At 36.8% G+C, this 27,963-nt stretch overlaps 1 protein-coding gene across 2 annotated transcripts; it reads left to right on the plus strand.

The window, feature by feature from the left end:
* The first annotated feature begins 531 nt into the window (after window positions 1-531).
* Window positions 532-27,742, plus strand: LOC131151016 (uncharacterized). Of its 2 annotated transcripts, none has more exons than XM_058102171.1 (3): window positions 532-1,744; window positions 15,015-15,319; window positions 26,989-27,742. In XM_058102171.1, the coding sequence occupies exons 1-3, from the start codon at window positions 675-677 to the stop codon at window positions 27,339-27,341; spliced, it is 1,728 nt and encodes a 575-aa protein (XP_057958154.1). In that variant the 5' UTR covers window positions 532-674; the 3' UTR covers window positions 27,342-27,742. The 2 variants fall into 2 exon arrangements, with proteins under 2 accessions (XP_057958154.1, XP_057958155.1); XM_058102172.1 differs by lacking the exon at window positions 26,989-27,742 and adding an exon at window positions 21,259-21,483.
* The last annotated feature ends 221 nt before the right edge of the window (window positions 27,743-27,963 follow it).

A 27,963-nucleotide genomic window follows, 5' to 3' on the forward strand; every position in this document is an offset into this window, starting at 1 on the left:
ATACTATTATAAAGAGGAAAAATTTGTGTCATATTTCATAAATGTCAATTTATTCTTATAATTACCAATGATTATTTCAAAATATTTGTTTAACTACACACAACTATCCCAAAATACCTATATTGTCAAATTTATCTCTATAATTACTTATAATTATTTCAAAATACCCCTATAACTATCTACAACTATTCCAAAATATCTTTATACTATTTAATTTATCATTATTATTTTCTTATAATTTTTTTAAAAATTTAAAAAATAGTAAGAAGTAGATCACACACTACAAAAAAACTAGCCATAGGCATGCGCACTATTTGCGTGCTCTATAGGGCTTTCTAAAAGAAAACTAGAAAAATTCCTTTTTAAGGATAGAATCTCCCTGTGCGTACCCGGTCGTAGTGGAGAGAGAGAGGTTCGCCTTTTGGCCCATATTTTTCTATTCAGGCCCAACGATGGGAGGAAGAGTCAAAACATGGGCCTTTTGACCCATGTGTTTCTATGCAGGCCCGAGATAGAGCAAGAATCGAAAGCTTGCTTTCGTTCTTTTTCCCGTTCATTATAACTGACCATGTCATTTCCCAAAAAAATCCACCTTATAAATTTGTCATTCTCACCATCCTCTGTTATATTTTCTGCAGCACACCCTTGTTTCCAGAGCCCTAGTTCACGAGAGGATGGCCGGAGGTAACCCCAAGGGCTCATCCCACAAGCAGCCATCTTCTTCCTCATCTTCTCACCGTAAGTCCCGTTGGGAATCCGGCAATAACCCTCCCGCTGATCAAAAGCCTGGCGCTTCTGGCGACCCCAAACCTTCCAAACCCTCTTCCAACCCTAAAGAAAATTCGACCCCACCATCCGCCCCCACCCCTAGCCCTGGCCACCCCAAGACGCCTGCTGATCCGATCCCGAAGCCACTTGCCGGTCCTGGTCTGATTCCCCCGGCAGCCGGAGCCCCATTGCCGGACGTGGCCGCCCTTGGCCCGCCGCCCCCGCCCACTCCCACCTACGGATTCCACATGCTTGATCGGCGGACAATCGTCCTCGCCGATGGTAGTGTGAGGAGTTACTTTGCGCTTCCGCCGGATTACCAGGATTACGCACCGCCGGCGCGGCCGCTGGACCCGGCTGCTAGGTTTCTACCTTTAGGCCAGGGCGGTCACGGCCCTGAACCGGGTGGCCTAGGTTTCGATAAGCGGTTCCAACCGGGTGGTGTGCCTTTTGGCCGGGAAGTGTTTCGCGATCGAGAAGATCAGTTTGGGCGTGGCAGGCACCAGGATTACTGGAATTCGCTCGGTCTGGACGGGCGAGGGCCTGTGGAAGGCTCTCTGAAGAGGAAATTCGGGGATGATGAGGAGGAGAGGGCTCGGAGAGAAGAAAAAGATAGCGGGAAAGATGAGTTTGCGAGACAAAGGCAGCAGCTATTGCTGCATGGGAACGCGGGTGCGATCCCTAATGGGTTCCCGCCGGGTGTTGGTGGCAGGGTTGACTTATTGGCGGGGACGAGTAGTCCCTATCGGAGGGATTTGATGGACCCTGGCCGCGGTGATGAATTGAGGTCGTCCAAGTTTATGAGGATGGGAGGAAGTTTCGATAGTGCGGGTAACAAACATTATGATGTTGACCCAGTTGCCTTGAAGAAGGCCTATCTTCATTTTGTGAAGATGATTAATGAGAATGCATCTCAGCGGAAGACATACCTGGAGAATGGGAATCAAGGGCGACCTCAATGCGTTGTTTGTGGCAGGTTTGATAAAGTTCGGCTAGACGTGTTTGATTCATTCATTTTTCTCGTCTAAATTTGTCTTGGTTGTTTTTTGTTGGAAATTCTGTTGCAACCTTCAGCTTGCAGTGTGAGTGCGGTGTCTGTTTCAGTGTCGGTGTCGTTTAATTCTCAAATCTGAACGTCCTCTATCTTGGGGTAATATAGGTTTCTTTGTGACACAGTTTGTTCAGCCTTGTTTATCGTTAGTTTTAAAATTTTTTTGAGTAGATTACGGAAGTATTTTAAGAAAAATCCAGTGAGGAAGTAATTTGCTTCTCTTCCTCTGGTTGGCATGTGGTTGGGTACATGTTTATGACCATTTTCTTTGTAGTGTTGCTTATATCCAAATAAAGGTTCCTGTGTGCTTGGGGGAGATGGAATTTCTGTTATCCATTTGAAGATGTTTCCTTTGTCTATGAGTTCTGTGGGGGAAGCGCCGAAGTTTGTGAACTTGTGATGGACTGCTTTCATTCAATCATTTCATGGGTGGATAAAGAAGGGGAATGTTGGTTAGATATGTAGATATATTGAGATCTGTGTCTTGTTTATGAGAAGTTTGCTTTTACTAGGGTGGTTAAATGTTTAAACTATTTCTAACCTTTTGTCAAGGTGGCATGCCTTTTTGAGTTAAATTTGACCGTTAGTATTTATAAGTACCTCCTAACTTCACAGTTTAGATCATGTGACATATTGTGATCCCGTTCATTCTGCATCCTAGGTAACTTTGCGGTGAACTATGACGTTTTTTGGGGCCTTGATGATGAAGATGGATGAATTTCATTATTCGGTTTCATTGTTCCACACTTATATATAATTTCACCCATCATGAAGCCTAACCATTTATTTTCCTTACATGTGAGGTGTACTTCAGTGTATAGTTTAGATAAGAGAATTGAGTGTTTTAGGATGGTTCAGGCACTTGCGATGTAGGCAATATATAATGCACTGGTAAGAGTAATTTGTTTGATGATAAGGCATTGGGAAGGGAGTATCACAAAATGTGCAGTGTGTGTTATTTTTTTGGATTTTGTAGACTCTGAGAAATGCAAAGATTTTCAATGCCAAAACTACATTTTTCCAGTTGTTATGGGATATAGTTATTTTTTCTTGCCTCTCTTTGGGCACATTCTTTGGGCATTTTCTGGGGAATTTCATTGTGTGACATCTGAAGGGATTTGAGAGCAGCGCTTCTGTGATTGCCTTCTGTTGACTGCCAGTGGATGTCTTGTTTTGCTAAGTTTTTTTTTTTTTAATCTCTTCTTTGATGAAAAATTTTGATTATAAAAAAAAAAGGCACTGGGAAGGGATAAATGAAGAAAAATATGGATCGAAGTTGGATTAGGGATTCATAGAGCTGATGCACACAATGAGACCTAGAGTAGAATTGTTGTAAGTCTCTTATGGATGCTGGGTACTGACATCAATTGATTTGGGAAGAGTTACTCAATATTTTACCTTTCTAATAAACTTTGATCTTGTTAGCTGATGATGCTGTTTGATACTGAGTGTATCTTTATTTGGAGGGGGACAACCTCATGGTGCTATATACTTACACTTTCATTTTTAGTAGAAGAAAAAGGCGTTCATTGTCACTTTAATCTTGTTTAAGCTGGTGATGAAGGAAATGCATCTCCAATGGCCCATCTGTTAGCTGTTGGCCCGGTGAATTCTTGAATATGTTGTTTCATTTTTGTTTATCACTGAGATCGCACTGTTGTGCTGCTGAATGATTGAGCTAGTTAGTTTGATGTATGAAAAGAGGGACTTGCAATATGGGTGTGGAGTAAGGAGACTGTCATTCTTTGACCAATGACTAAAAGTATTCAAAAGCAGGTGTATGTAGATAAGAGACCTTTAAGATAAGTAGAAATAAAACAGAATATATGAAATTTTAGCTGTCAGATGGGTATTCTTGAAGTATAGGGGTCCTATAACTTGGGAGGAGATAGTGAGTAAAACTTTGATCTATCAAAAGAAATGGTCCATGATCGCATAAATTGGCGGAAAAGGATTCATATAGCCGACCCCACTTAGTGGGACTAAGGCTTGGTTTTGTTGTTGTTGTTGTTGTTGTAGCTTAGTCTGATATGGATCTGATCTAGTTCCATCAAATGCCATTAAATGGAACTAGATTTTCTGAATAGCTGTTCAGGTTTCTGTGGAGTTTAATTTTTATCATTTTCTGAAAAGAATTATCCCTTGTTTTGGTTTGCTTCCCGAAAATTTCAGATACATAAATTTCTATAAGCCGAAAAATCTGGACCGAAAACAAGTCTGTAAATCTTTGTTAGGCTGGCTAGACAATATGACTTGTGTGGATGATTTAACCATGGTTTGTGTCTGCACGTTGTGCTTATCTGGTTATATCTTCATGAAACTAAGAAGATTCTTGGGTTCGTGTATTTTAGTTTTGACTAGTAGTGATTGCATGTGCTACACTCTGAATGTGAGGTGATAATCGTGAAAGTTGGTAATTTATCTTTGATGATATAGGATTGGTGTCTTTTAGGCAATGAATGTGTTTCAGGCTTTCAGTTTTCTGCGATGATTTTGGTACGAGTGTCGTGGGCTTTTCTGAATTAAACCGGTTATTGTTGTTAGTCCTAAGTTTATTCTTTACCATTTCCTATTTGTATCTGGTTGCACCTCAGGGTAGGCTTCGGAGCAACTGTTGATGGATCACATAGGATTTGTCAAGAGTGTTGTTGCTGTTGCAGGCATGTGTCCTGAGGTGGACTAAATTGAACAGTGCTTGAATTGTTGGGCTGTGATGATGTGTAGTGTAATGGAAGTGGTGCTTTCATTTTGTTTGTTAGTGTAGAGCTAATGAGCTTTTACCTATATTTTCAACAGTTCAACATCTACTTTTCTCTATGGACCTTTTTATGGGCTTAGCATAAAAAATTTCTGTAAATCATAGCATGTCAAACATTCAATTATTTTTCAATGCCAGAATGTCATAGAGTTCATGTGACAATAAATGCAAGTCACGTAGAAAATGACTGCTCTTGGATATGCCAAGTATCTACCTGATTCAAGGACTGAATTTCCTTCCCTCTACATCAGATCGTGCTTGTTAAGTTTTCCTTTGCTGATTGGGGAAAAATCTTCCTACACTGTTTTGGGTTGCATGTGTGGTTGTTGTTTGTGATAGGAATACTCCTCATTTGGTTTCAGGGATTGATTAGTTGATTATAATCTGCTACTGTATCCTTTAGCCTACTGGGAGTTTGCACCCTCTAAACTTGCCTTCAAAATCTATTTACCTAATGCATAACTTTTGTTGAATAAATGTAATTGTATTGTATGTGTCATTGTTACCATCCTACCATTGCCCAATCTGTTCAGATTGGTTCCCATGAATCCTTGAACAGCTCTAATTGAGAGAAGAACACATATACATGTGTTTTGATGAAGGAAATATTTTACATGTTATTGAAGCTTAATATAAAGTTTTAGGTTTTCATATACTTTTATGTATTTTAGATTTTAAAAATTGATGCAGTAGATGGCAGGAATAGGGAAGGTAGCTTGCCCCGAGTATTTCTTTCAAGGTATTAGTTTACCATGTGATTTATGACTTACTGATTGATGGTGCCAGAATCTGTGAGTTTGTTGACAACAGTGTTGGTTCAAGAGTTGTTTTTTCAAAAAAAGTGTTGGTTCTGGAGCTCTGCTTGGGCTGACATGATAGTTTAAATATGTAGTTGGATGCTGCCTTTGCGTACAACCTTATTGCTTGAGCTACTGTCTTCTTTTGCGTGCAAGCTATTTTAGTGATACTGCTAAGTGTGTTGGCTTCAGTTATGGGCTGAACTCGTACTTTTTTTGCAGCTATTTTCTCAACGTGGCACGTTAACTCATTCATTTTGTGTAGAAGTGGGTGCAATGTTCTGCTGTAGTTATATGTATATTGTCTTGGGCTGGGCAAGCTAATGTGTATGCTGCATCTGGTTCAGTTTGTTACACGTAGCTGTAAATGTGCATTTGTTCATTTTGTGATTGTAAGAGGCATTTGGAATATTTGCCTTTTTTCCATGATATATGCATCTGTTTATGCAAGAAAGTATATGAACAAGGTCATGCATGCATGCTGTTGTGGCAGGTTTCAAGCATTTGTTTTTTTTTTTGGTAACAAAAGAAATATATTTAATAGAGAAAAATAGAAACTACAAGATAAAGGAGGACAAACAATCCTCAAAAGAGCCAAGGCAGCTTTCAAGTGTTATTTGCTGTGACTTTGATTAATGGGCGTGTTTAAGTTTGTGTAATCATTGTGTTGCTTTGTCACTTTTTGTGAGGAGAACCAAACCTTCTATGTTTTCCAGTGAGAAGTTATTTGAGCGCTGGCCAGCTTATTTCATGGTGGGTGTTTCTCTGCTAGCTATTGTTGCATAATAGCTCAATTATTATTATCATTATTATTAATTTTTTATGTAATTGTAGTTTGGGATTTTAGAAGGCATGATTTGTTAGATACAACTATAGAAGGTTGTGTCTTATTTGTTAAAGCGCAAGGTACAATTGCTATACCTGAGGTGAGATGAACTTTGAGAGGCACAGCAGGGGATGCGCCTTGAGGTGAGGGCCATGAGGCACACCTCATAAATAATTTTGGCTGACATTTAAAATTTTTTTTTTTTTTTAATTTTTTATGCTGCCTCGCGATCTGGTTTTTTTAACTTTTCTTTTCTTTAACAACCAATTAAACTTAAGCATTTTTTCTTGCCTCCTTGCATTTATTTATTTGCATCCCTTCTTTTCCTCTTCTCTTCCTCTTTCATGACCTGGTTGAACTCTCTTTTTTCCCTCCATTTTTCGTTTCTTCTTCTTCTTCTTCCTCGAGAACCTGGTTGAATGCTCATCGTTTCTTGCCTCAGTGCCTTTCTCTGTCATTTCTGAGTTATGAATTTCCCCCTCTGTTTTGCAGTCCCAAAGCTTTGCTCCTCATCTTTCTCAACATGGTTTACCTCTGTTTATTTGTTTATTATTTTTGGGAGTCCTGCCTCAGTGCTTCACTTTCTTTCTCCACTCCTTTCTCCGGTTTGCTCGTCTTCTGTTTCGTCTTCTTCTTCTTTCATTTTTAGGTCAGACTTGTCTTTTCCTCCTCTTTTCTTCCTTCTCTTAGTTTTTTGAATTCAACATATGTGCTAATAAGTTTGCAAAACAAAGTGAGTACCTTATATATGTCATTTACGCTTCAATAAATGTGCTCCTCATCTCTATGAGGTCGTTCCGAGTGCATTGTGTCTAGAATAGAAGTGCCCTATGCACCTTGGTTTGCCTTTTGCTATGCTGGAAAGAAATTTACACACGTTGCTGGTACTTCTTTAGGACCAGAATCAGTTTAGGGTTCTAGCCATGCTAGGGCATTTTTTTTTTGGAACTACTATATAGACTGGACTCCAGACCCTTTAGTTGTACTTATAGGCATTTTCTGGCTAATCTGGAAATATTGTTCGTGGACTTGTTCTGACCACAGAGACCCTCCATTCTCTTGAGAAAACATTCTTTCTTGCTCCTTTACTTCTGTACCTTTTTCTGGGTTGGCATGAATGTTTGTCCCGTGTAAATTTGAACTCAATTTCTGCTCAACGATTTAGGGCTGTTTTCGGTTTCTGTTTCTGTTTCTCCACTGTGAAGAAATAGATTATAAGAGTGGGTTTGGTATGTTGTCAGTTTTCTGTTTTTGTTGCCAGTTTTCAGCTGTTTGCCAAAAAATTGAAAGTCATATTTTATGGTTTTCAGTTGTTTTGTCAGAAATTTTAATATCCAGAAATAGCTCTTTTGGATTAAATTATTCATTTTATACACTTGTAAATCAAAATCAAAATTAAATAATCATATGAAGTTAAATATAATTAAATTAAAAATGTACATAAATTTCAAAAAGAGATAATAAAGCCAATTGCAAAATACTTTTACTATTTTTCAATTTTCATGTCCAATAAAATTTTTATTGTATAGTAAATTTTGAAAGTAGAACAATTAAGTAAAATAATTATAATAAATTTTATTTTAATTCTAGTAATTTGTAATGTGTATTATTTTGTAATTTATTATTTTAATCATATTTTTATAATATTATTTGATTTAAAGATAAAAATGAGCTTTTTAATTAAGTTTTTAATTTATAGTAGTTTTATAAATGTTAACCAAACAAGTTGTTGGTTTCTAGTTTTTAGTTTTTGTTTCTAGTTTTTGTTTTTTGGTTTTTGTGTCCGGTTTTTGTTCCTCTAATTTTTGACAATGATACCTTACGGTCCCTTGGTGTTTTAATTGTTTAGTTGGGGTCAATTACGAAGGGATAAAATGCTTTTGGGTCAATTGTTTAGTTAGTGTTTTTGTCACTGTTAAGAGTTTCGTAGGTTGCTATTCAGTAGCAATCAAGTCGTTGGTTGTTTGATACTAGGTTTTACCATTAGATGCTTGTTTTGCATCCATATCCTAATACACCCCCTTTGTTTTTATGTGGGAGGTGTGATGATCATTATAAATTACGCAGATTATTCAATTGCCTTCTACAATTTCAACTTCCTGTGATATTGATTAGAAGTCCAACACCTCATCAATGCTGCATGTTGGCTTCGGGCAAGGATTTTTTGTTAAGATGGAAAATTTGATGGTCCAATACTCCAATTTATAAACATTTGATTTCAATGAAATATCAATTTTCAATTTAAAGAAACACTGGAAACTTATAGTATATTCTGGAATTGTGAATGAAACTCTGGGAAATGTAAGAAATAGATGATCGTGTATAATTCAGAACAAAATAAATTCAAATAATATGACAATTTTATTGTATTTGGGGTTGATAAATCGTGTACTGCTAATAAAGCAAAGTGAAAGAACATTAATCATTACAATGTTTATCAATCATTTATCTAAAATAACTTATTTTTTATTAAAAAAAATCTTGAAGAAAAAGGGGAAGTACAAAAAGGAGCATGAGAAATCCTCCTTAGAAAAGATGAAGAAAAACCAAATAAATCAAAACAGCACAGCTAGCTAATCATGCTGTAGATTTAAGATAATATTTAACATGATATTTATTTATGACCTAAGCAACTTCTTATTCAATTTATTATCTAATCTTGTATTATGATATTTTCTTAATCATGCGGTTTCTTCAAAAAACTTCAGCTCATTTTGGAATGTGTTTAATGGGTTCAAGCATATGGCTTTCCGAAGAAAGTAAGCACTCTCATAAGCAACTAGTAAGTGGGCAAATGAGTTTGAAGGGCCAAGACAAAGTCCAAAAATTCATAAGTTTATTTTAGTTTGGAAAAATTCTGGTTCTTTTATAAGTTAACTTAGGGTTATTTTGTGTAATTTAAGTATTTTTTGGTTATTTTGTAATTATTTCTTCTAGTTTTAGTATTGGATGTATAAGAACTGTGATTGTGTTGTATGTTCATTAACATTTTTTGAATTCCAGAACAGTTTCTTCTCTTCTTCCTCCTCCTCCTTTCTTCTTCTTCCTTCTCCTTCCTCCCTTCACCTCTTTCTCTCTCTCTGTCGTACTTCCTGTTGCATTCTGCTGTTTCTTTCTTCTTGACTTGTTCTCCCTTCTTTTTCTCTTTCTATTTCTCCCCTGTATTTTTTCCTCGCTGTTTCCTGTCATATACAAGGCAGTGGCGCTGTAATTATTTTTGAAATTCCTGAAAAGAGAAAGGAGCTCCATTTCAGGTTTGTGGGTTTGAAGAAAGACCACTAAATGTGCCTGTTTTTGACATTATTTTTTAATTAAAAAAAAAAAAATTCGGTCAGAATTCCTGAAATTCTGCCAAAAGTCCTGATAATTTTTGAAGTTTTGGGCCGAATGCTGCAAGAAAGAAATCTGAGTGTAATTTCCGTTCAACCCCTTCCCAAATCTGAAAAATTGGCCAAAATTTTGGTAGTTTCAGAAAAATTTAATATCAGTTGAATGTCAATGCTGGGTTTGCAGGCTTGCGGCTGGTAGGTGTGTTGATTTGAATTGTGTTAATATTTAATATTCATTGTTTGTTGCTGCAATTTTATAAGAAATATTTTGACCACACAAATCTTATTCCCCTATCTCACTTCATCTGGTACCATATCTTCAATAGGGTTTCAGCTTACCTGTTTTTGTTTTTTTTTTCTTCCCCAAAAAATTAGTGTTACCATCTACGGTAGAGGTTGGTGTCTCTTATTTTAATTCTGAACTTTGGCTCATCAGTGTGGTGCTCCATTTGTGAAATCATTACTTTGACAAAGTTCCAAAAGCAATGAAGTACTAAATTGTTGATTTTTTCCCATTTGTTTATTATGCCTCAATGATGAGGCTGCCTGGATTTTCTTAAAATATCAGGTTGTTGGTGATTGTTAAATTGTTTTGCTGGTTGGAATGTAGCATTTGGGATATTATGCTTTGTTTGGCATGATGTCCTTGAAATGAATATGAGTTGTGCTTTGCTGACCATATATGGTCATAATGATTCTGAATAGGCTCATCTGTTTTTGCCCCTGGCAGTTATCCTTGTTTGATAATGTTGTGATCTAGGATGGGAATTGGATTATTGGATGGATCACTTTTAACCCAATTTGGAGACCAATTTCAAAGAACAGGGTCAATGGACTGTTGGGTCCTAAATCGAAATATATTCAGTTAATCTTTGTTTTTTTCCATGAAAGAAATTTATTAAGAGAGGGAAAAGAGAGAATTACAATCTAGGAGAGGACAGAAGATCCTTACTGTAGGAAAAAAAAAATAAAACATGAGAAAAACCAAAAAAAGAAAAGGAAAAATAAAAATAAAAATCCGTAATTTAGAGGAACCTTTATTTAAGCTCTTCCTTACATATTGATAGAGCTCTGAATCTTGTTGGTTTTAGCTGACCTTTAGTGGATTTTCATTTAGCCCCATTCAAATTAACTTCATTTCCTCTGGGATCAGCAAGCTGCATTCCCATATCCCCCATAATTTTTTTAGCATCAACGTCTTGTGCGCTAATCTTTTTCATCAGGGTAGGTAATATAACCCATCCCTAGATTGATTAGCCACAGCCAAGTCTACGCTCAAATGCCCTCCTCAAAGATACGAACACCTCCAAACCTTCAAGTGGCGAAGGGGGCAGATAAGAAATATCCCCAAGAGCATTGGAAGAGTTGGAAAAATATCCAAATTTTCTCAAATCTCATTCAACAATAGACCATTGACACATGCAAAATCACTATCTCACTTGCTGTATTTTCTGAAATATCACCCCCCACCCCCAATTTTGTCCCCTCAGAATTTCTGAAAATGATTTCCTCCGTATCTAAGTTAGACTTCAAATATTTGAGTTCATACACTTGTTAAGAAGCAGGATTTTTCATATCTTTCTTCTATGCAGATTGAAGCTCACACACCTTCAAATCCACTGCCTTTTTACTATCTTTTGATTCTTTTCCATCCTAGCTTTTCCCAACATTCCCCACCACCTCTGGGCGCAACCCATTGCCAAAACTTTCCTTATACTGGCTGTCCATTTGATTGCAGCTCTTGCTCCACCTGGGAACTCTTAACCATTTCATGACATAGATTATTGGGCAACTCGACAGCATGAATATTATTATTATTGTTTATACTTGATGTATCAGCATTGTAACTAACAGTTTATTTAGCCTGTATCCAGTACAAATGTGTTTAGTTAATTAGTTATTATGTTTTTAGTTTAATTTGTAGTAGGCTTTTGTGTATTTGGGGTTTGTTTGCAATAGATATATCTTTTAAGTGTTTATTCGTAATTTCATGAATCTTAGGAGTTTACTTGTAACTTCCTTGTAATTTATGCTTTTTTATAAATAGGGTATGAAAGCCATGTGGGAGTCAGTTTTTAGAATTTCAAGAGTTCCCCCCACGTTGTATCTTCGCCCTTCTCCTCCTCCCCTCTCTCTCTCTCTCTCCTATCCTTATATTCCCTCTGGGCTGTAGTACCCTTACTGATGCTACGGCATCATGTATGGTATCCTGGTCATCATTTCCTGGTACTTTGCATGGATTTTGATTTGAATCAGAAGGCCTAAAGCATTCCATACTGAATAAATTGGCATTTTTATTCCTGTTTGTTGAATTTGCATTTAAGCAAAATGCAGTTGAAGTAATTTTGTGGGTTTAGCTTCTAACTAAATATGCTTCTACACTTGCATACACCCTTTTGATCCAGCTGTTTGGTTGATTTTTCATGCAGCTGTTTTTATTATTCTGTTAATCCATGTAACCTCCGATTCCCCTTTTCTTGTTTTCTGAGATAGGGTAGCAGGTGGGTCTTGATAGCAGACAGAGGAGGTTTCCTCCTCATGCTGAAAGTCGTTTGATAGGAACAATAAGTTGCTGTTTGACACTACATATGGTTACATGTGTGGTTTTTGGGAGTGTGTTCTTTAGGTTCTGGCAGCTGATGGTCAGTACTGGGCACTAATACTTGACATTGCCAGTATCTTACGCCATTGTGAGCTGTCATGGTAAATTAACTCTAGTTTCTTGTGATTTACCTGCAGTGGTTCTGCCGCTTCAGAACATGTTAAGAACCTTATTTTATAGGCAAAATATACTAGAAGGCAATGAAAAACAGGGGGTGCAGCCATGCATATATGATGTTTATTTAAGCATTTATAGGGAAACCCAAAAACCTATCCAATTGCCCGAATAGAGGTCAAAGGCCACCTATCTTGCAAAAGAATCAATTGTAATGTAACCCTTTAGTTTGGAAACTGGGAGTTCAATTCCTTGGAAATCTCTTATATTCCTCTCCCTCCGAACCTATTAAATTAAACAATGGGAAGCATAATATCTACCCTTTTTCCTCCTACCCTTGCTGCCACTGGATGACTTTATCTCCCCAACTATCTGTGTCATAACCAGCATAAGCTCAAAGCAGTTCATGGTGAGCTTGACAACTCTGTAGTTATCAACAGTGCAGCAGCAGGTGGTTACACTGTCACTGGCCTCCTGCCACATTGGGCACCAGTTGATTAAGAAAATCCTACTGTTTTGTTGCCCTTGCCTGTTTTCTGGTTGAAGATTTGCATGAACACTATGAAGACAGATTGTTGATACTTGACAAATAGAAGCTTTGGATGTTCCTTTGCCAATCAAATAACAGAAATTTTGGATGCTACTGCTACAACAACCATAACCACAACCAAGCCTTAAGTTGGCTACATAATCCTTTCTGCCAATTTACATGATCGTGGGCAATATCCTTGAACAATTTGAGGGCTGTGAAATCCTTACTGTCTCTTTCTAAGTTATTCGAGGTCTATCCTACCCCTTCTACTTCCACTAACATCAACTTGCTTTCTTCCCTCCACCCATTATTTGTCCTATGTTGCAGGTGTCAAAACCATCTTAATTGCCCCTCTTTATTTTCTACAGTTATGCCTAACCATGAGTGTATTCATTTATTAATTATCTCTCAGTATTATCTGCTCATCTACTTTAGCATTCTCATTTTGGCAAATTTTACTTCTTAGATATTTTTTAGTTGCCCAATATATCCATATAGCATAGCTGTTCTTATAGCCATTCTATAAAGCTTGTGGACATTGCCTGGTTTAATTTCTCTGTTCATGTTGTCTTTACGTATCTTATTCAGCATTATCTATTAGTTTGAATGATTGATATGTTGTCAAAATATACTAGAGTTGATGACAGGGACTAAACGTTTCAATTCTAAGGCCAGATTCTGACGCAGAATAGTCAAAAGCATGTGGGGCTGACATTGAGGTTCCATAATTGTGCTTGAGGCATCATTTAACTTTTATGCACTTTTATCTGGTGTTAAATTTGTCAGAATCATGGAAGTGATTGAGTCATTATACCTGCTGTAGTGGAAATAAATAAAGGGTTCTTCTCTTTTGAAACTTTCTTAACTTTACAAATCACTACCCTTGAGCTTCTCTCGTGGGGTGAATTCCCCCTTGCAGTTCTTTCTAAGAGGGGTCTTCTCTATATTGGATTCTACTTCATTCTCATTTTTAAGATGCCTGGGAGCCTGGAAGGACATACTCCATGTAATTTTTCTCATCTAGCCATCATTAACAATATTTTGAAGGTAATGAACCCCGTCTTGGCTGGGCCAAAATTTTTATAGGATTATTTTCTCTTATTATATACTTCACTTGTTTCGAATAAAAAATTTTCTATAGCTGTCCTATTAGGAATCTATTTTTACCTATTATCTAGTACATATGCCTCCAACCATAGCTCCTAGGAGTTTTATTTATTTTTACTAACTGCTAAGTCAGCAGCTAAACAGTCCTGTAACTCTCTGAACCAGCTGAAATAAACTATTATCCTATTCCAGAAGTTCTATTTAGCCAATTCCTTGCTGTCCTCCTTAGGCAGCTGTGCTTCACACTAATCCCTTTTCTCCTTGGTATTGTGCTCAATTATGAAAGATCTTGCGTTATCATTTACTTTTGCCCCAATACTCTTATACTGTCTTGTTAAGGTTATAGCAGTCAGTTTTTTTATTGGGGAACTGTTACCCTAGTACTTATTTATGAAGTTGGGAGGAAACTTGCAAAATTTAGTGTGTATGCATTTGGCAGCTCTTGGGAAACTTTGGGGAAACATTGTGGAACAACTTGGAAATTTTCAGGGAACTTGCTTACCTCTAAAATGCATTAAAACTCATGGAAACATGTTTCGGATATATCTGCTCTCTCTCTCTCTCTCTCTCTCTCTCCCTCTTTCATGTGCGCATGCATGCACACGCACGTGCGTGCGCTTGGATTTCTGGTGAAATGGTTTTCAAATCTTGTTTGTGCTTTGATTGGAGTGCATTTGGTGGTACTATGGGTATAAAATGATTACATTTCTGTTACCCATATCATTTGAAAGCATATGCCCCCATTGGACTGTATCTATTAAAGATTCTTTGCTGTGAAAATGGTGGTTTTCTTCAAATTGATATTTCCAACATAATTGGTATTTTTCGCTGTAAAATGATATTGATATGTGTCTGTAGTCGGTGCCTGCTGTATATCTTGAAGAGATTCTGCCATTTCTTTGGCTGCCATCTAGAGTACTTGATTTGGTGCTTTTATTTATGCTGTAAAATTATAGTTAAGCTGGTGAATGTTTTCTGTTGGCTTCCATTTACAATACTTGATTTGGTGCTCATTTATCCTGTGAATCTTAAGTGGTGAATATGTTCTTTTTATTGTCCTTTTACTTCATTCTTGTAGATTTAAGCTGAACTATTATTGTTCAATGCTTCTTGATATTGCAATATTTCAGGTCTAAAGATTTTCCAGATATGCATGGCCTTATTATGCATACCTACAACTATGATAATGCTGACATGCGTGTTGATCACTTGGGTTTGCATAAAGCTCTGTGTGTCCTTATGGGGTGGAATTACTCAAAGCCTCCTGATAACACAAAGGCCTATCAATTTTTATCTGCTGATGAAGCAGCAGAAAACCAGGATGATTTGATCATGTGGCCACCCGTGGTGATAATACATAATACAATTACCGGAAAGGGTAAAGAAGGGCGCATGGAAGGTTTGGGAAACAAAGCAATGGATAATAAACTTAGAGGTATAATGCACTGGTACCTTTATCATCTTTGATGCTACTACTTATTCTCAGATTATCCTTTAAACATAGGGTTGGTCTTTTGTTCATGAATATTCTATGCTTACCCTAAGCTGACACTCTTATCACCCATTCTATGGGAATTTCTCGAGTTCTGCATTGATGCAACAGTTCTACTAGATTCTGGTTAATGATTTTTATTTAGTTGAAGCATTTATTTAGGATTATGAGTTATGATAGCCTCATCATGATGATTGATTCAAGTTGAGGAATAGTTTTATTGTGAAATTTAAAAATATTTATGTTTGTGCCCTGATCCTGCTTTCAGTTGGTCCTGTAGGGCCGTAGGCCTCTCCCTTCCTATTTCATCCCTATTGGCCTATTGCTCCTCTCTTGGTTCCCTCTTAATAAGAACCCAAAACAAGTTCTGTTTGCTGTTGTGACCCTTTGGCCTTTAGCACGACACACTTTGCCTATTACCTCAGAGTATGCTAACCATTTTCTCAATCTGGCTTAATTAAGCTTATAATTTTTCAGGGGCACCCTACTTCCCCTGTGCCCTGCTCCCAGATCCTCTTGTCTTTGTTATTTTTTTTGGGTTTGGGGGGGGGGGGGGGAGTTTGGGATGATGTGGTTGGATCAGGATTTCACTCTTTGATTGATTTTGTGGATGATTTGTTAGCAATATGTTACCCAAAGGCTTTGTTGGCTTCCTTATTGGACCTTTGGTTGATCTTGAGGAAAAATTTGATACGAATATGCAACCTAACAACTTTTGTTGAGTAGGTTCCAATCTCTGGGTGAAGCTAATTTATTTTCTGCCATATCTTTGCAGTTGCACATGTGGGTTGAGCCATTGAGGATAATTAGAAGGTAGCTTGCAGCCTTTTAATGCACATAGAACTAGGCTTAAGTTCTAATTATATTCTACCTTCATTCTGTTAGAAGAAAGGATGTCTAGGAAATCTTTTGCTTTTGAGGGGTATGAAATTTGCAGTGAGTTTGCAGCAAAGCTACCAGCAAACACTTAAATTCTAGCAGTGTGAATTGGTGCTAACATTGTGATATATGGTACATTTTCATTCTAGAACATTATATCTAATGATGCAATGTTCTAATTCGATTTTTTTATGACATTTTTAATAGTAAAAGTAGAGCATCACTGCATTACAATTTCTTTTTTGTTCATTATTATCCACCTGAAAGAAGAAAATTTCTTTTAAATTTAGAAACACCTGAACATTCTATATTAAATATATGTGTCAGATCACATATTCAGCTTTGCATCCACATACCCCTATCGCAATTTAGCATATACTTTGCTGTGATCCATTCCAATTCCTATCCAAAACGTTATGCATTCTAGGTCATTTTGCTCTGTACCTATGGATTGTATGTGCTTGGTTTTTTCTTGCTGAAAGTTCTTGCATTCCAAATGAATGGATTAAATTTGTCTTTTGTTTTGGTAATATTCATTAGTTGCCCCCATCTGGTTTTGTAATGCTTAGAATCATTAAAAAAATAGGCTTGACCTAATGTTTTTTTATGAGAATTGATGGCAGCATTTTATGATTTCTGTCATTGACATAATTTCTTTATCATTGAGTGTGAATTCTGAATTGGTGTTACATATTTCAAAAATGAGGTTTGATTTTGGTCTTATAAAATGTCTTCTATTTTTTTTTTTTCTTTTTTTTCCTTTTTTTTGGGGGGGGGGGGGGTGGGTGGGGAATTTACTAGTTCATTTAGGAGAACTAAACAGATATGTCACCTAACTTTTGGTGTTGTTGATATTGTCAAAGCTCTCCCCTTCATTAATTGACTATCAATTGTCACAACATAAAAGTTTCACTGATGTTTCAACTGAAAAGTACATTTTTTTGCTCCCAAATCATGGCTGTATTTTTATTATTTTATTTTATTTTGCTGAGAGTTGTTGATTCTTTTGATGTTGATGACTCTGCCACTGCAGCAATTGAGTTTTGGTGATTGTGGGGAACAAGAGTTAGTGAATGAAATGGATTAAGAGGACTTGATCTATAACTTAGTTTATGAAGCTAAATTCAACAAGGTTTGGAGGCTTGTGAGCAGTGATGTATTTGCCTTTTGAAGATTGAGATTGTGGCTATTTGCTGATGCCTGGGTAGATCCTGTGGTTATTGATGTTTGTTGGTTGAGGACCATTTGAAATCAATTTGGGGTGTTGTAATGGTGTTCACAGCAAACATAGTTTAGGATGAAATGTGCTGCTGGAATTTTTTGATCTGCAACGTGCGGCTTCTGGCATTTATGGTCAGTGTAACTTAAATGTTCTTTAGTTACTATAATTCATCTAAAGCAGGGAGCCTCCTGGCCCAGGGGCACCCTTTTTATAATTCATACAAAGGTGGATTTTTGATGACCCATTTTGAAGATTATAGAATATTTCGTAAGATTTATGAAATATGTACTGACAAGAAAAAGGAAGAGAACAACTTAAGCCGAGACTAATAATCATCCATCAATACATACCATGAGACCAACACATGCTTTGCGTAACTGTTTTAACCCAACTCCAATGAGGTACTTGTTCTCTTTGGCCCATTGTACCTCATTATTGTGGCACCTCACAAGGTTGAAACCTACTCAATCCTTATATGACCAAGATCTCCTTGTGACAGACTCCCCCATTTGATGTCTGACTGTTGTGAGAGTGGCACACCTCACAAGGTTGAAATTTGCACCATCCATATGTGGCCAACAACTCCTTAGTACATACTCGATGTGGGATAATGGCACCCTGCCCTGTTAGTCACGGCTGAATGTAGTACCACTGGCTAAAATTTGTAAAATAGAAATATGTTTTCAATGCTTGCATTGACAATATCTATTACTTTTTGATTAGTGTTTGGGTGTCTATATGTGGTATTTATTGTTTATAGTTTTGGGTGAGTAAGCCCATTGTGTTCTCTTTGCTGTTAAAATGTCTTGTTTGTGATGTAACGGAGAGTGCCAAGAATTCACATTTAAGCAAGATTGAGGCATTTGGAGTTGATTACTCGATTTTAAGAAATTGCTGTGATATTTTTGTTCCTATTTTTTGTGATGTTTTCTAGTAGTATTTTTTGTAGGTCCCAAATTAGTAGATTTTAGGAATTTAGCAATTAGGAAACTAGTATTATAGTTTTATTAGGTTTCAGTATTTTATTTTCTTTATTACCAAGAATGGCAGGTCTATAAATATCATGTAAGAATTTTTCTCTGAGTTAATATTATGAATTGAATTTGAGTTATTAAGGATTGTAAGAGATGCGTGACCCTAGATTGAGCATATCCTAGCCAGTTTGAAGCAAGTCTCCAGTCTCCACCCCTCATTGCCGCATAGTCTCAACCTCTCATTGCCATCAGAGTACCATTCTACTGTCATAGCAATCAATTAAGTGTCACCACAACATGCTGCTCCATCCTTGACAAAAGGCTGCAAATTTCTGATGCTTGAGTTTAGTGCCCTATCAAACACCACCTGCCTTTGCCAAAACCATCATTGAGACTCACTGCCTGAGCTGTCATCTACCATTGGTGAGGCCCTCAACACTCTGCTTTGTAGGTGAGTTGGGATTCTAATCGATTATGGCTGTTAGAAATAGGGGAGTTCCACACCCCCCCTCCCCCCTGTTCTTGACCTGCGCCATTATGTGGTCCATTCTTGAATTGCTGGTCCTGCCTTGAACCAGACAGTCTTGAACCTGTCTAGCAGAAGAGAAGCTGCTAGATAGAATAAACCAGAAACCTAAGACCTGCAGACACCTGCAGACTTGTTCTTCTAGAGCAGCCCAGTGGCACTTATCTGATCAGTCCAAAAAATGGTGAGCATTGGTCAATCAAGATCCATCCACTGGAGAGAACACGTGGAATCTGATTGACTGTGAGAGGCTACTTGGGCGATCACCGAACTAAGAAACCAATTAAATGTTGTTATAGCTCATTTTTATACCCCTAGTAGAGTATGGAAAGATTGAAAGAAGAGAGATTATTGTTGGAGAAAAAGGGGAGAGGCTTGTGGTGAGGTTTAGGTAGTGAGTGTGGTGAGCTGTGGTCATTGAATTAGTAGACAAGCAAATAAGAGGTGCCATTAATACCAAAGACTTAAGAATTCTCGAGAGAATCTGAGAAGATGAAAATTTCAAAGTAAGATATCCGAGGAGGAGAAATTTATGAGTTTAAGGTTGGAGACATGAGCAGTGTTGCGTATTGTGGAATTTATTATTCCCACTATATTTGTCACCCAAGATTTTCCTCACTTGCATTCTTATTTATTTTTTAATCATGTGGATTATGTCCACACACAAGCTTGCTTGATTCTTTATCCTTCAAATGATTCGAATTTGAGGCTGAGCTTTCTCTAACTTGGGTATATGGAGAATGTAGTAACCCGACCACGAAAAAGAAAAAAAAAAAGAAAAAAAAAAGATATTTTGGAGAAGATATTTTGAAAAGAGATATTTTTAGATATTTATATATAAATATCTTGGAGGAAATATTTATTTAGATTACTTAAGGGCTAAGTAAGGATTTATTCTATAAATTCTCTTATCCTCTCTCATTCTCTCATTCTCTCTCTCTCTCTCTCTCTCTCTCTCTCTCTTTAAGATCCTTCGCCGTTCGTCATCCGTTTCCAAAAATGGAGGGTACTGCGTGGATCAGAAGAGGAAACTCTACACTTTTAGTGGATCGGATCGTCGTTTCGGAGAGTTTTGGGTTTTCCCAAGAATCGAAGTAGGAATCTGATCCTAATTTTGATTGGATAATTGGATAGCAGTAGAAAACATAGTAAGGTTATGTTCTGTGGTTTTAGGTTTTCGGGATCTCGGGTTGTCGTTTTGGACCGTTTTCGTACGAAGTTTCATTTCGAATATAAGGTAAGGGGAATTTGATTACAACAGCATTTTTGGAAAACTAAACCGCTAAAAAGTTAGTTTATGCTATTATCTATGATTTGACTACTTATTTGTGAATTTCTACCAAGTAGAAATGTCGGTTTGACGATTTTACGGTTTTTGGTAAAAACGAGGATTTCGACGTATGATCTCCAAATTTTACAAACATCTTTATTTGTGTTTATACTATAGTAGGAGAGACTCGATTCCTTTATTTATTACTATGTATATTGAATTTCTATCATTTAGCGGGTTTTTGTATTAAACTTGTGTGATCTATGTTGAAATGGAAATGAATGTATTTTCTATACTACTGATATAGAATATGGGAATGAAATTCCAATTTGTTATACTGACAATGTGATAAACAGAGGCTGGTGATACACCGAGCCGCATCAGGGGTAAACTAGGTGGAAAGACGCCGGTTTGAACCCGCTGGAATTATTTCTATACTATTGATATAGATTATGGGAGATAAAATCATATTTGTATAAATTGAATTTATGATACATAGAACCATAGCTTGAGAGTCCCGGGAGGGTTGAAAAATACTTTCTTTGCAGGGTGAAATGAAACCACTGTTATATGATACGGCACGATATCGTAGCTAGATGTACACGTGCAACCACACGTACTAAACGATGTGGGTACCAAGATGGTCGGCTAGCAGGGTGAAATCATTGGCTGATATTGGGCCAATGGAGGCAGTCGGATCGTATGTAGGTACTCGGCAGTGTCTGCACGAACAGGGCATTGGACGAGTACCAGTGCACAACCCTAGCCACGGGGTAAAACTGGTTATAGGGATATTTTGCTGTTGGTCATCTGATAAATCATTAAATGGTCGAAAGATAGATGTGGGAATTTTGTAATATGAATGATGATATACCTTATGCATTACTGTATTGAAAATATTTGATTTATATTCCAGATGTTGAATGAAAATATGCATGTATGCAGTCACACTGTTGTAACTCCTTCCTTACTGAGAGGTGTCTCACCCTATCTTACAACCTTTGTTTTCAGGTCCGTCCGTGCGTCGGTCCTAGTAGATAAAGGGACTGGGGTGGTTATTTTGGTTAGCTTACGTAAGCATCTAAATTTTGTACTAAACTTGATAAAAGTCCTTTTTGGAGGGTTGTAATATGACGATTACTCGAAGTCCGAATGTATGTAAATTATGGATGTATTAGTGAACTCTGGTATAAGGCTAGTAGTAATCCCAATGGATGTTTATGTTTTCCCGCGACATTTACATTATGATTATGTATTATTTACACCCGTATGTCCCTGTTTAGGGCGGATTGTTTCCATATCTTGAACAGGTATAGGTATTTGATGTATGTGAGTGACACCTGCGTCCGTGTAAAGGGCCGGGTCGTTACAGAGAATGTCAAGAGGTCATATATGAGCTGACATTAAGGCATTTGGGTGTATTTCTCAAATTTAAGATAATGCTGTAATATGTATTTCCCATATTTGTGATTTTTGCTAGTAGCATTTTTAGTAGTTCCAAATTAGTAGATTTTAGGAATCTAGCTATTAGGAAAGTAGTGTTTTAATTTTGTTAGCTTTCCTTATTGTGTTTTCTTGATTAGCAAGCAAGCATCATAGGCCTATAAATATATGATTGTAAGAGTTTTCCTACTAGAGCATTGAAGGAATGAATGAAAAAATATTGTTGGGGAAGGAGAGGAGAGGATAGGGGGGTAGAGATGTGATGCAGAACAGTGAAGAGGTGTCGGGCAAATGACGCAGAACGGCCATGAGAATTACAGCCAAGAGAGGAATTGGAAGAGAAATAGAAGAGAGGAGATGGGAAGATGGAAGAAGAGTAGAGGAGGAAGGAGATGCAGTGTTCACTACTCAATTCAAATTTAGAAAAACAAATTCTTACATGGCTTTGTACAGGATTTATGGGAGCCAAACTTATAAGACGCAAACCCCTAAAAAGGTGCATGAAACTACAGATAACCCCCCCAAATCCACATAAGCCTACAAATAGACTAAATATATTTGGGATTATGGCCCATCAGGCCCTTTATCCTATCATTTTGAGACTGATCTTGAAATTGGGTTAAAGTGATCGATCTATTGATGATACTACATGAAGATGTAAGCAAGCCAATTTTAACCAGAGCTGCAACCAGTTGAATTAAGAACAACAACAAAACCAAGCCTTAAGTCTCACTAGGTGGGGTTGGCTATATGAATCATTTTTCGCCAATTTATGCGATCATGGACCATTTCTTTTGACAGATTCAGGGATATTAAATCCTTACTATCTCTTCCCAAGTTATTTTAGGTCTACCCTTACCCCTTCTATTGCCCCTCATAACAACTAACTCACTCTTTCTCATTGGTACACTATGCGGCCTACGTTGCAAGTGTCCATACTACCTTAGTCGTCCCTCCCTTATCTTATCTTCTATAGGAGCTTTACCTAACTTAACGTGAATATGTTCATTTCTTAATTTATCTTTCAATGTTATACAACTCATCCATCTAAGCATTCTCATCTTGGCAACTTTTACTTCTTGGATATTATGTTTCTTCGTCGCCCAACATTCTGATCCATATAGCATAGTTAGTCTTATAGCTGTCCTATAAAACTTTCCTTCCAATTTTAAGGGTGTTCTACAATCACAGGGCACACTTGAAACACTTCTCCATTTTACCCAACTTGCTTTAACTCTATGCATTACATCATCTTCAATTTCTCTTTCAGCTTGCATAATAAATCTAAGGTTTTGAAATCTACAAGTGCTATTTATTTTTCATCATCAAGTTTAACTTTGTCTCCAATATTCCTCCTATCATTACCAAAATTACATTTCATATATTCTGTCTTATTTCTACTTATCCTAATTCCAAAGCTTCTCTCCATAATTTTAATTCGGCCTCTACTCCATCCCTAGTTTCATCAATTAATACAATATTACTTGCAAATAACATACACCATGGAACCTCCTTTTGAATACTCTTAGTCAATTGGTCCATTACTAAAGCAGAAAGGTAAGGACTCAAAGCAGATCCTTGGTGTACACCTATGGTGATTGGAAACTCTCTAGTGTCTCCATCTATAATCCTTACACTAGTCATTACTCCATCGTACATATCCTTAATGACATCAGTATACCTACTACATACACCCTATTTTTTCTAAAACCTACCATAGAACTTCTCTTATATGTTTTCTCAAGGTCAATAAATATCATATGCAAGTCCCTCTTCTTTTCCCTAAACTTTTTCATTAATCTTCTTAAAAGATATATAGCTTCTATGGTAGATTTCTCAGGCATAAAACCAAATTGATTTTCTAAGACCTTCGTTTCTAACCTTAGTTTTTGTTCAACTACCCTTTCTCATAGTTTCATTGTATGACTCATAAGTTTAATTCCACGATAGTTGTTACAATTTTGAATATGAATATCTCCTTTATTTTTGTATATAGGTATTAAAATGTTTTTCCTCCATTCATCTGATATTTTCTTAGTTTTATAATTGTATTAAATAAATTAGTTAACCATATAATTCCGTTATCACGTAAGCATTTCCAAACTTCAATTGGGATGTTATCTGGTCCCATAGCTTTACCATTTTTCATCTTTTTTAGTGCAAACTTAACTTCATTAACTCCAATTTTGTGAATAAATCTCATATTTTTAGTCTTTTCCTCATTTGACAATTCTATGTTTAAGCCTTCTATTTGGTTTTCATTAAACAACTTACTAAAGTAACTTTGCTATCTTTCTTTAATGTCTTCGTATTTAACCAAGACAATATCATCCTCACTTTTTATTCATTTTACATTTCCTAAGTCCTTACTCTTCCTTTCTCTAGCTTTAGCAAGTTTAAATATATCTCTTTCCCTTTCTTTTGTATCTAATCTATCATACAAACTATTAAATGATCTGTATTTAGTTTCACTAACGACCTTTTTTGCATCTTTTCTTGTCTCCTTATACTTTTCAAAGTTATCCCCATTTCTACATTTTTGTCACGTTTTATACCAAATTCTTTGTCTTTATGGTTTTTTGTACGTCTTTATCCCACCACCAACTTTCTTTGCTATTTGAGAATCTTTCCCTTGATTCACCTAAAATCTCTTTTGCTATTTTTTTTTTAATAGAACTAGCTAATCTATTCCAAAGGGTATTTTTGTATCTATCCCATCCTCTATAGTCGAATCCCCATCTTTGATCATTTAATCTTTAAATTTTATTATATTTTCTCCTTTTAGGTTCCACCACCTAGTTCACTTATACTAGTTTATTTTCTCTATGTTGTGTGGTTAGGCTTTTACCTGGAATAACTTTACAATCCTTGCATGATAAACGATCTACCCTCCTAGTTAAAAGAAAACCTATTTGACTTCTATTTTGTCCACTTTTAAAGGTTATTAAGTGTTCTTCTCTCTTCTTAAAGCAAGTATTCATTATGCTAAAATCATATGACATAGCGAAGTCTAAGATCATCTCCTCAAAACTCATTTTTGTCTCCATATCCATATCCTCTATGTCTCCTCTCATAATTTTTATTATCCCTTCCAACGTTTCCATTCAGATCGCCTATAAATATTTTCTCAGTCTTTGGTATGCCTTGTATAATACTATCATTATCTTCCCAAAATTGTCCTTTTAAGATTTTTTGCTAAGCCGACTTGAGGAGCATAAGCACTAATGATATTTATTATCTCTTGTCCTAATACATCTTGATTTTTATCATTCTATCCCCTACTCTATTTACATCAACAATACTACCCTTTAAGTTTTTGTCTATAATAATTCCCACTCCATTCTTATGCATTTCTTTTCCAGTGTACCGAAGTTTAAATCCTGATTTATCAATTTCTCTAGCTTTCTCCTCCACCCACTTAGTTTCTTGAAGGCAAATTATATTAATTCTTCTTCTGATCATTATATCCACAATTTCCATGCTTTTACCCGTAGGTGTTCTTATTCCAAGTTGCTAATCTAATCTTAGTTTTATGAACTAACGTCTTTACTTGCCCACGCCCAGAATGATGCAAGAACCCTTGCATATTTAACACTGTACCCGGGCGCCCACGCGGCACGTCGCTTCGGGGCAATGACTTAACTCACCCTCACCCACTTTTCGCTACACTTGGGTGGTGCAAGTGCAACGCGTTGCTCGTAGGGGACGCCCCAGAAAATATTTGGTAAGGATCATATCATCGTGATCTAACAAATTTTACGCTGGCTGTCAGCTACCTAACGCAATCCTCCTCCTTTACTCGGGCTTGAGACTGACTGTGTGTGAAAAAATTAGGACATTTAAGTGCATCACAGGTGGAGTTAGTTGAATTAAGAACAACACATGAGAAAGTTAGAGGTGCCAAAATTGACCCCAAGCCCAAAGAATTTCGCAAGAGAATTTGAGAAGATGTAGTTCAGAGTTCAAGATTGAAGACATAAGTGAGATTGCATGTGGAAATATGTGTAATTCTTTATTTTGGCTTCACTAACTTGGCCAAGTTGCATGCCTCTTTGTTTTTGAAGCATGAAGATTATATTGTTCATATAAAAGCTTGCTTGATTCTTCTACTGTTCATCTTTCAATTGTTTCAAATTGAAGGCCACTTTTTTCCCAATTGATGGAGAATGATGGAGAATGTCAAGAGGACATATGAACAAGATTTGCATTTGGATTTAATTACGTAATTTTAAGATATCACTGTAATATTTGTTTTCTATTTTTGTGTTGTTTTCTAGCTACTGGGAAAGTAGTACTTTAATTTTATTGTGTTTCCCTATTTTATTTTCATTATTATCAAGCATACTAGGCCTATAATATCAATATATGATTGTAGGTGATTTTTAGGTTTTATTCGTTGTGTAAGGACATCGGTCCTGCATCATGATGGTATTTTGAGAATATCATGGAACAATTATAATTAGCTGCTTGTTTTGTCATTCAGGTAGCTGCATTGCAATTTTAAGCTTGTAATTTTTTGTTGTGTTGGTTTTTAGGTGTTGCTTGTTCTGACATATAGTTTGCTTCTGATCCTGGCTCTTGCTTGTTGGTTCCTACTATTATGACATGCTTTAGATACATCTATCTTATTGTGGCCTTTTAATGTTCTATCCTTCATATGATCTCAGGTACAACATGGGGGTGTGTGTTAATTTTTTGATAATTATTTGACGTTTGTTTGCTCCAAGGAATTTGACAATTACTTCGGGCATTTAGTTTGTATTAAGTGCAAGAAATGGATGGGTATCTGGTTGCTTTCTACTTTGGATGGAGAGATCCAATTCTGTAGATGCCTTTCCCACCGTAGCAGGCATATGGTGCTCTCATTCTTCATGTCATAATCAGGCTGTATATATCATTACCTCCATCATCACCATCACCATCACCATTATTATTATTATTATTATGTGCTTTGGTTGGGGGATTTAATATGTAAGAAACACTGTACAACAGTATGTCAAGTGTGTTGTGTGATCCACTAGATGAATCATCATTCAGAATTGGCACCTGATTGTGCTGGTTTTTTGGGGTACCACAGAACCTTTAATACAGGATACAGAAATTGTTCATTATTGACTCGAGAAGTTGCCCTTCACGTTTTTTTTAGGAGCCATTTTTGTGAAATGTTAACCACTTTTGAGTCTATTGAGTTAAATTAACTTTGACCCATTATGGACTCTTTGGGAATCATTATGCACTCAATTTGGGCACAAGCTGTTTTTAATACGTCTTCTTGTCTCTTTCGTTTGTGGCTTTCAGATCTTGGATTTGGGGTAGGCAAGGCAAAGTCCGTGTATGGGAGAGATGGTCATCTGGGTATTACCCTGGTTAAATTTTCCAATGACATGTCTGGCCTAAAGGAGGCAGCACGGCTGGCAGAGTATTTTGAGAAGGAAAATCATGGGCGCAAGGGTTGGGCCTGTGTACAGTCGAATTTCGGCAAGGATGATGAGAAAAATCCCAACCTTGTGCAGGTGGATGAGAAGACAGGGGAGAAGAAAAGGATCTTTTATGGCTATCTAGGAACTGCTTCTGACCTTGACAAGGTTGATTTTGATACGAGGAAGAGGATTGGGATTGAGAGCAAGAGGGAATACATGGCGTCCAAATAGAGACTGGGTTAGAATATGAGGTACTGCAGTGCATCCCTAATGTCATTATTGTTTAGTGTATGAAAACCTGACCCTTTGTTTTTCTGTTTTTATGTGGTATGGAGGATGAATGATTTGTGGCTTTTGATTTTAAGAAGTGATGGCCCATCTCAGTGCAGATATATGTTTAAGAATGTTTGTGGGATAGTGCGGAGTTTCCTGCTGGCTCCTTTTCATCCAAAATTTAAGGCCTGATCAGATGTACCGTATTGCTTGGCCTTTGCCCTTGTGCTTTTTTGCGTAAGGCTATCCTGTATGTTAGACTGCAATACTTCTGCATTGTGAAATCTAATATTTTCCTTAAGGTATTAGTCATGTGGATATCAAGTGCAACAACTTCTATAGAATCCCAGGTTATAATTTGTTCTCTTCTTTAAATGAAATTCTCTGTTTCATTCTTTTGGTTCTAGTTTCAGATTCTTCATCAGACTTCTTATTATTCATATTCCTGTCTGGTTGTGCAAACAGCCGGATTAGGGAATGCTGGGAAATTATCTATTTGGTTGAACCTCATATTTGGCTGATTAGAGTGGAAAAATCTCTAACATGTAGAATGGTGCCCTGCTGAAGAAAGATGTGAAGA

Source organism: Malania oleifera, chromosome 3 (assembly GCF_029873635.1).
Source record: "Malania oleifera isolate guangnan ecotype guangnan chromosome 3, ASM2987363v1, whole genome shotgun sequence".
Taxonomy (NCBI): Eukaryota; Viridiplantae; Streptophyta; class Magnoliopsida; order Santalales; family Ximeniaceae; genus Malania; species Malania oleifera.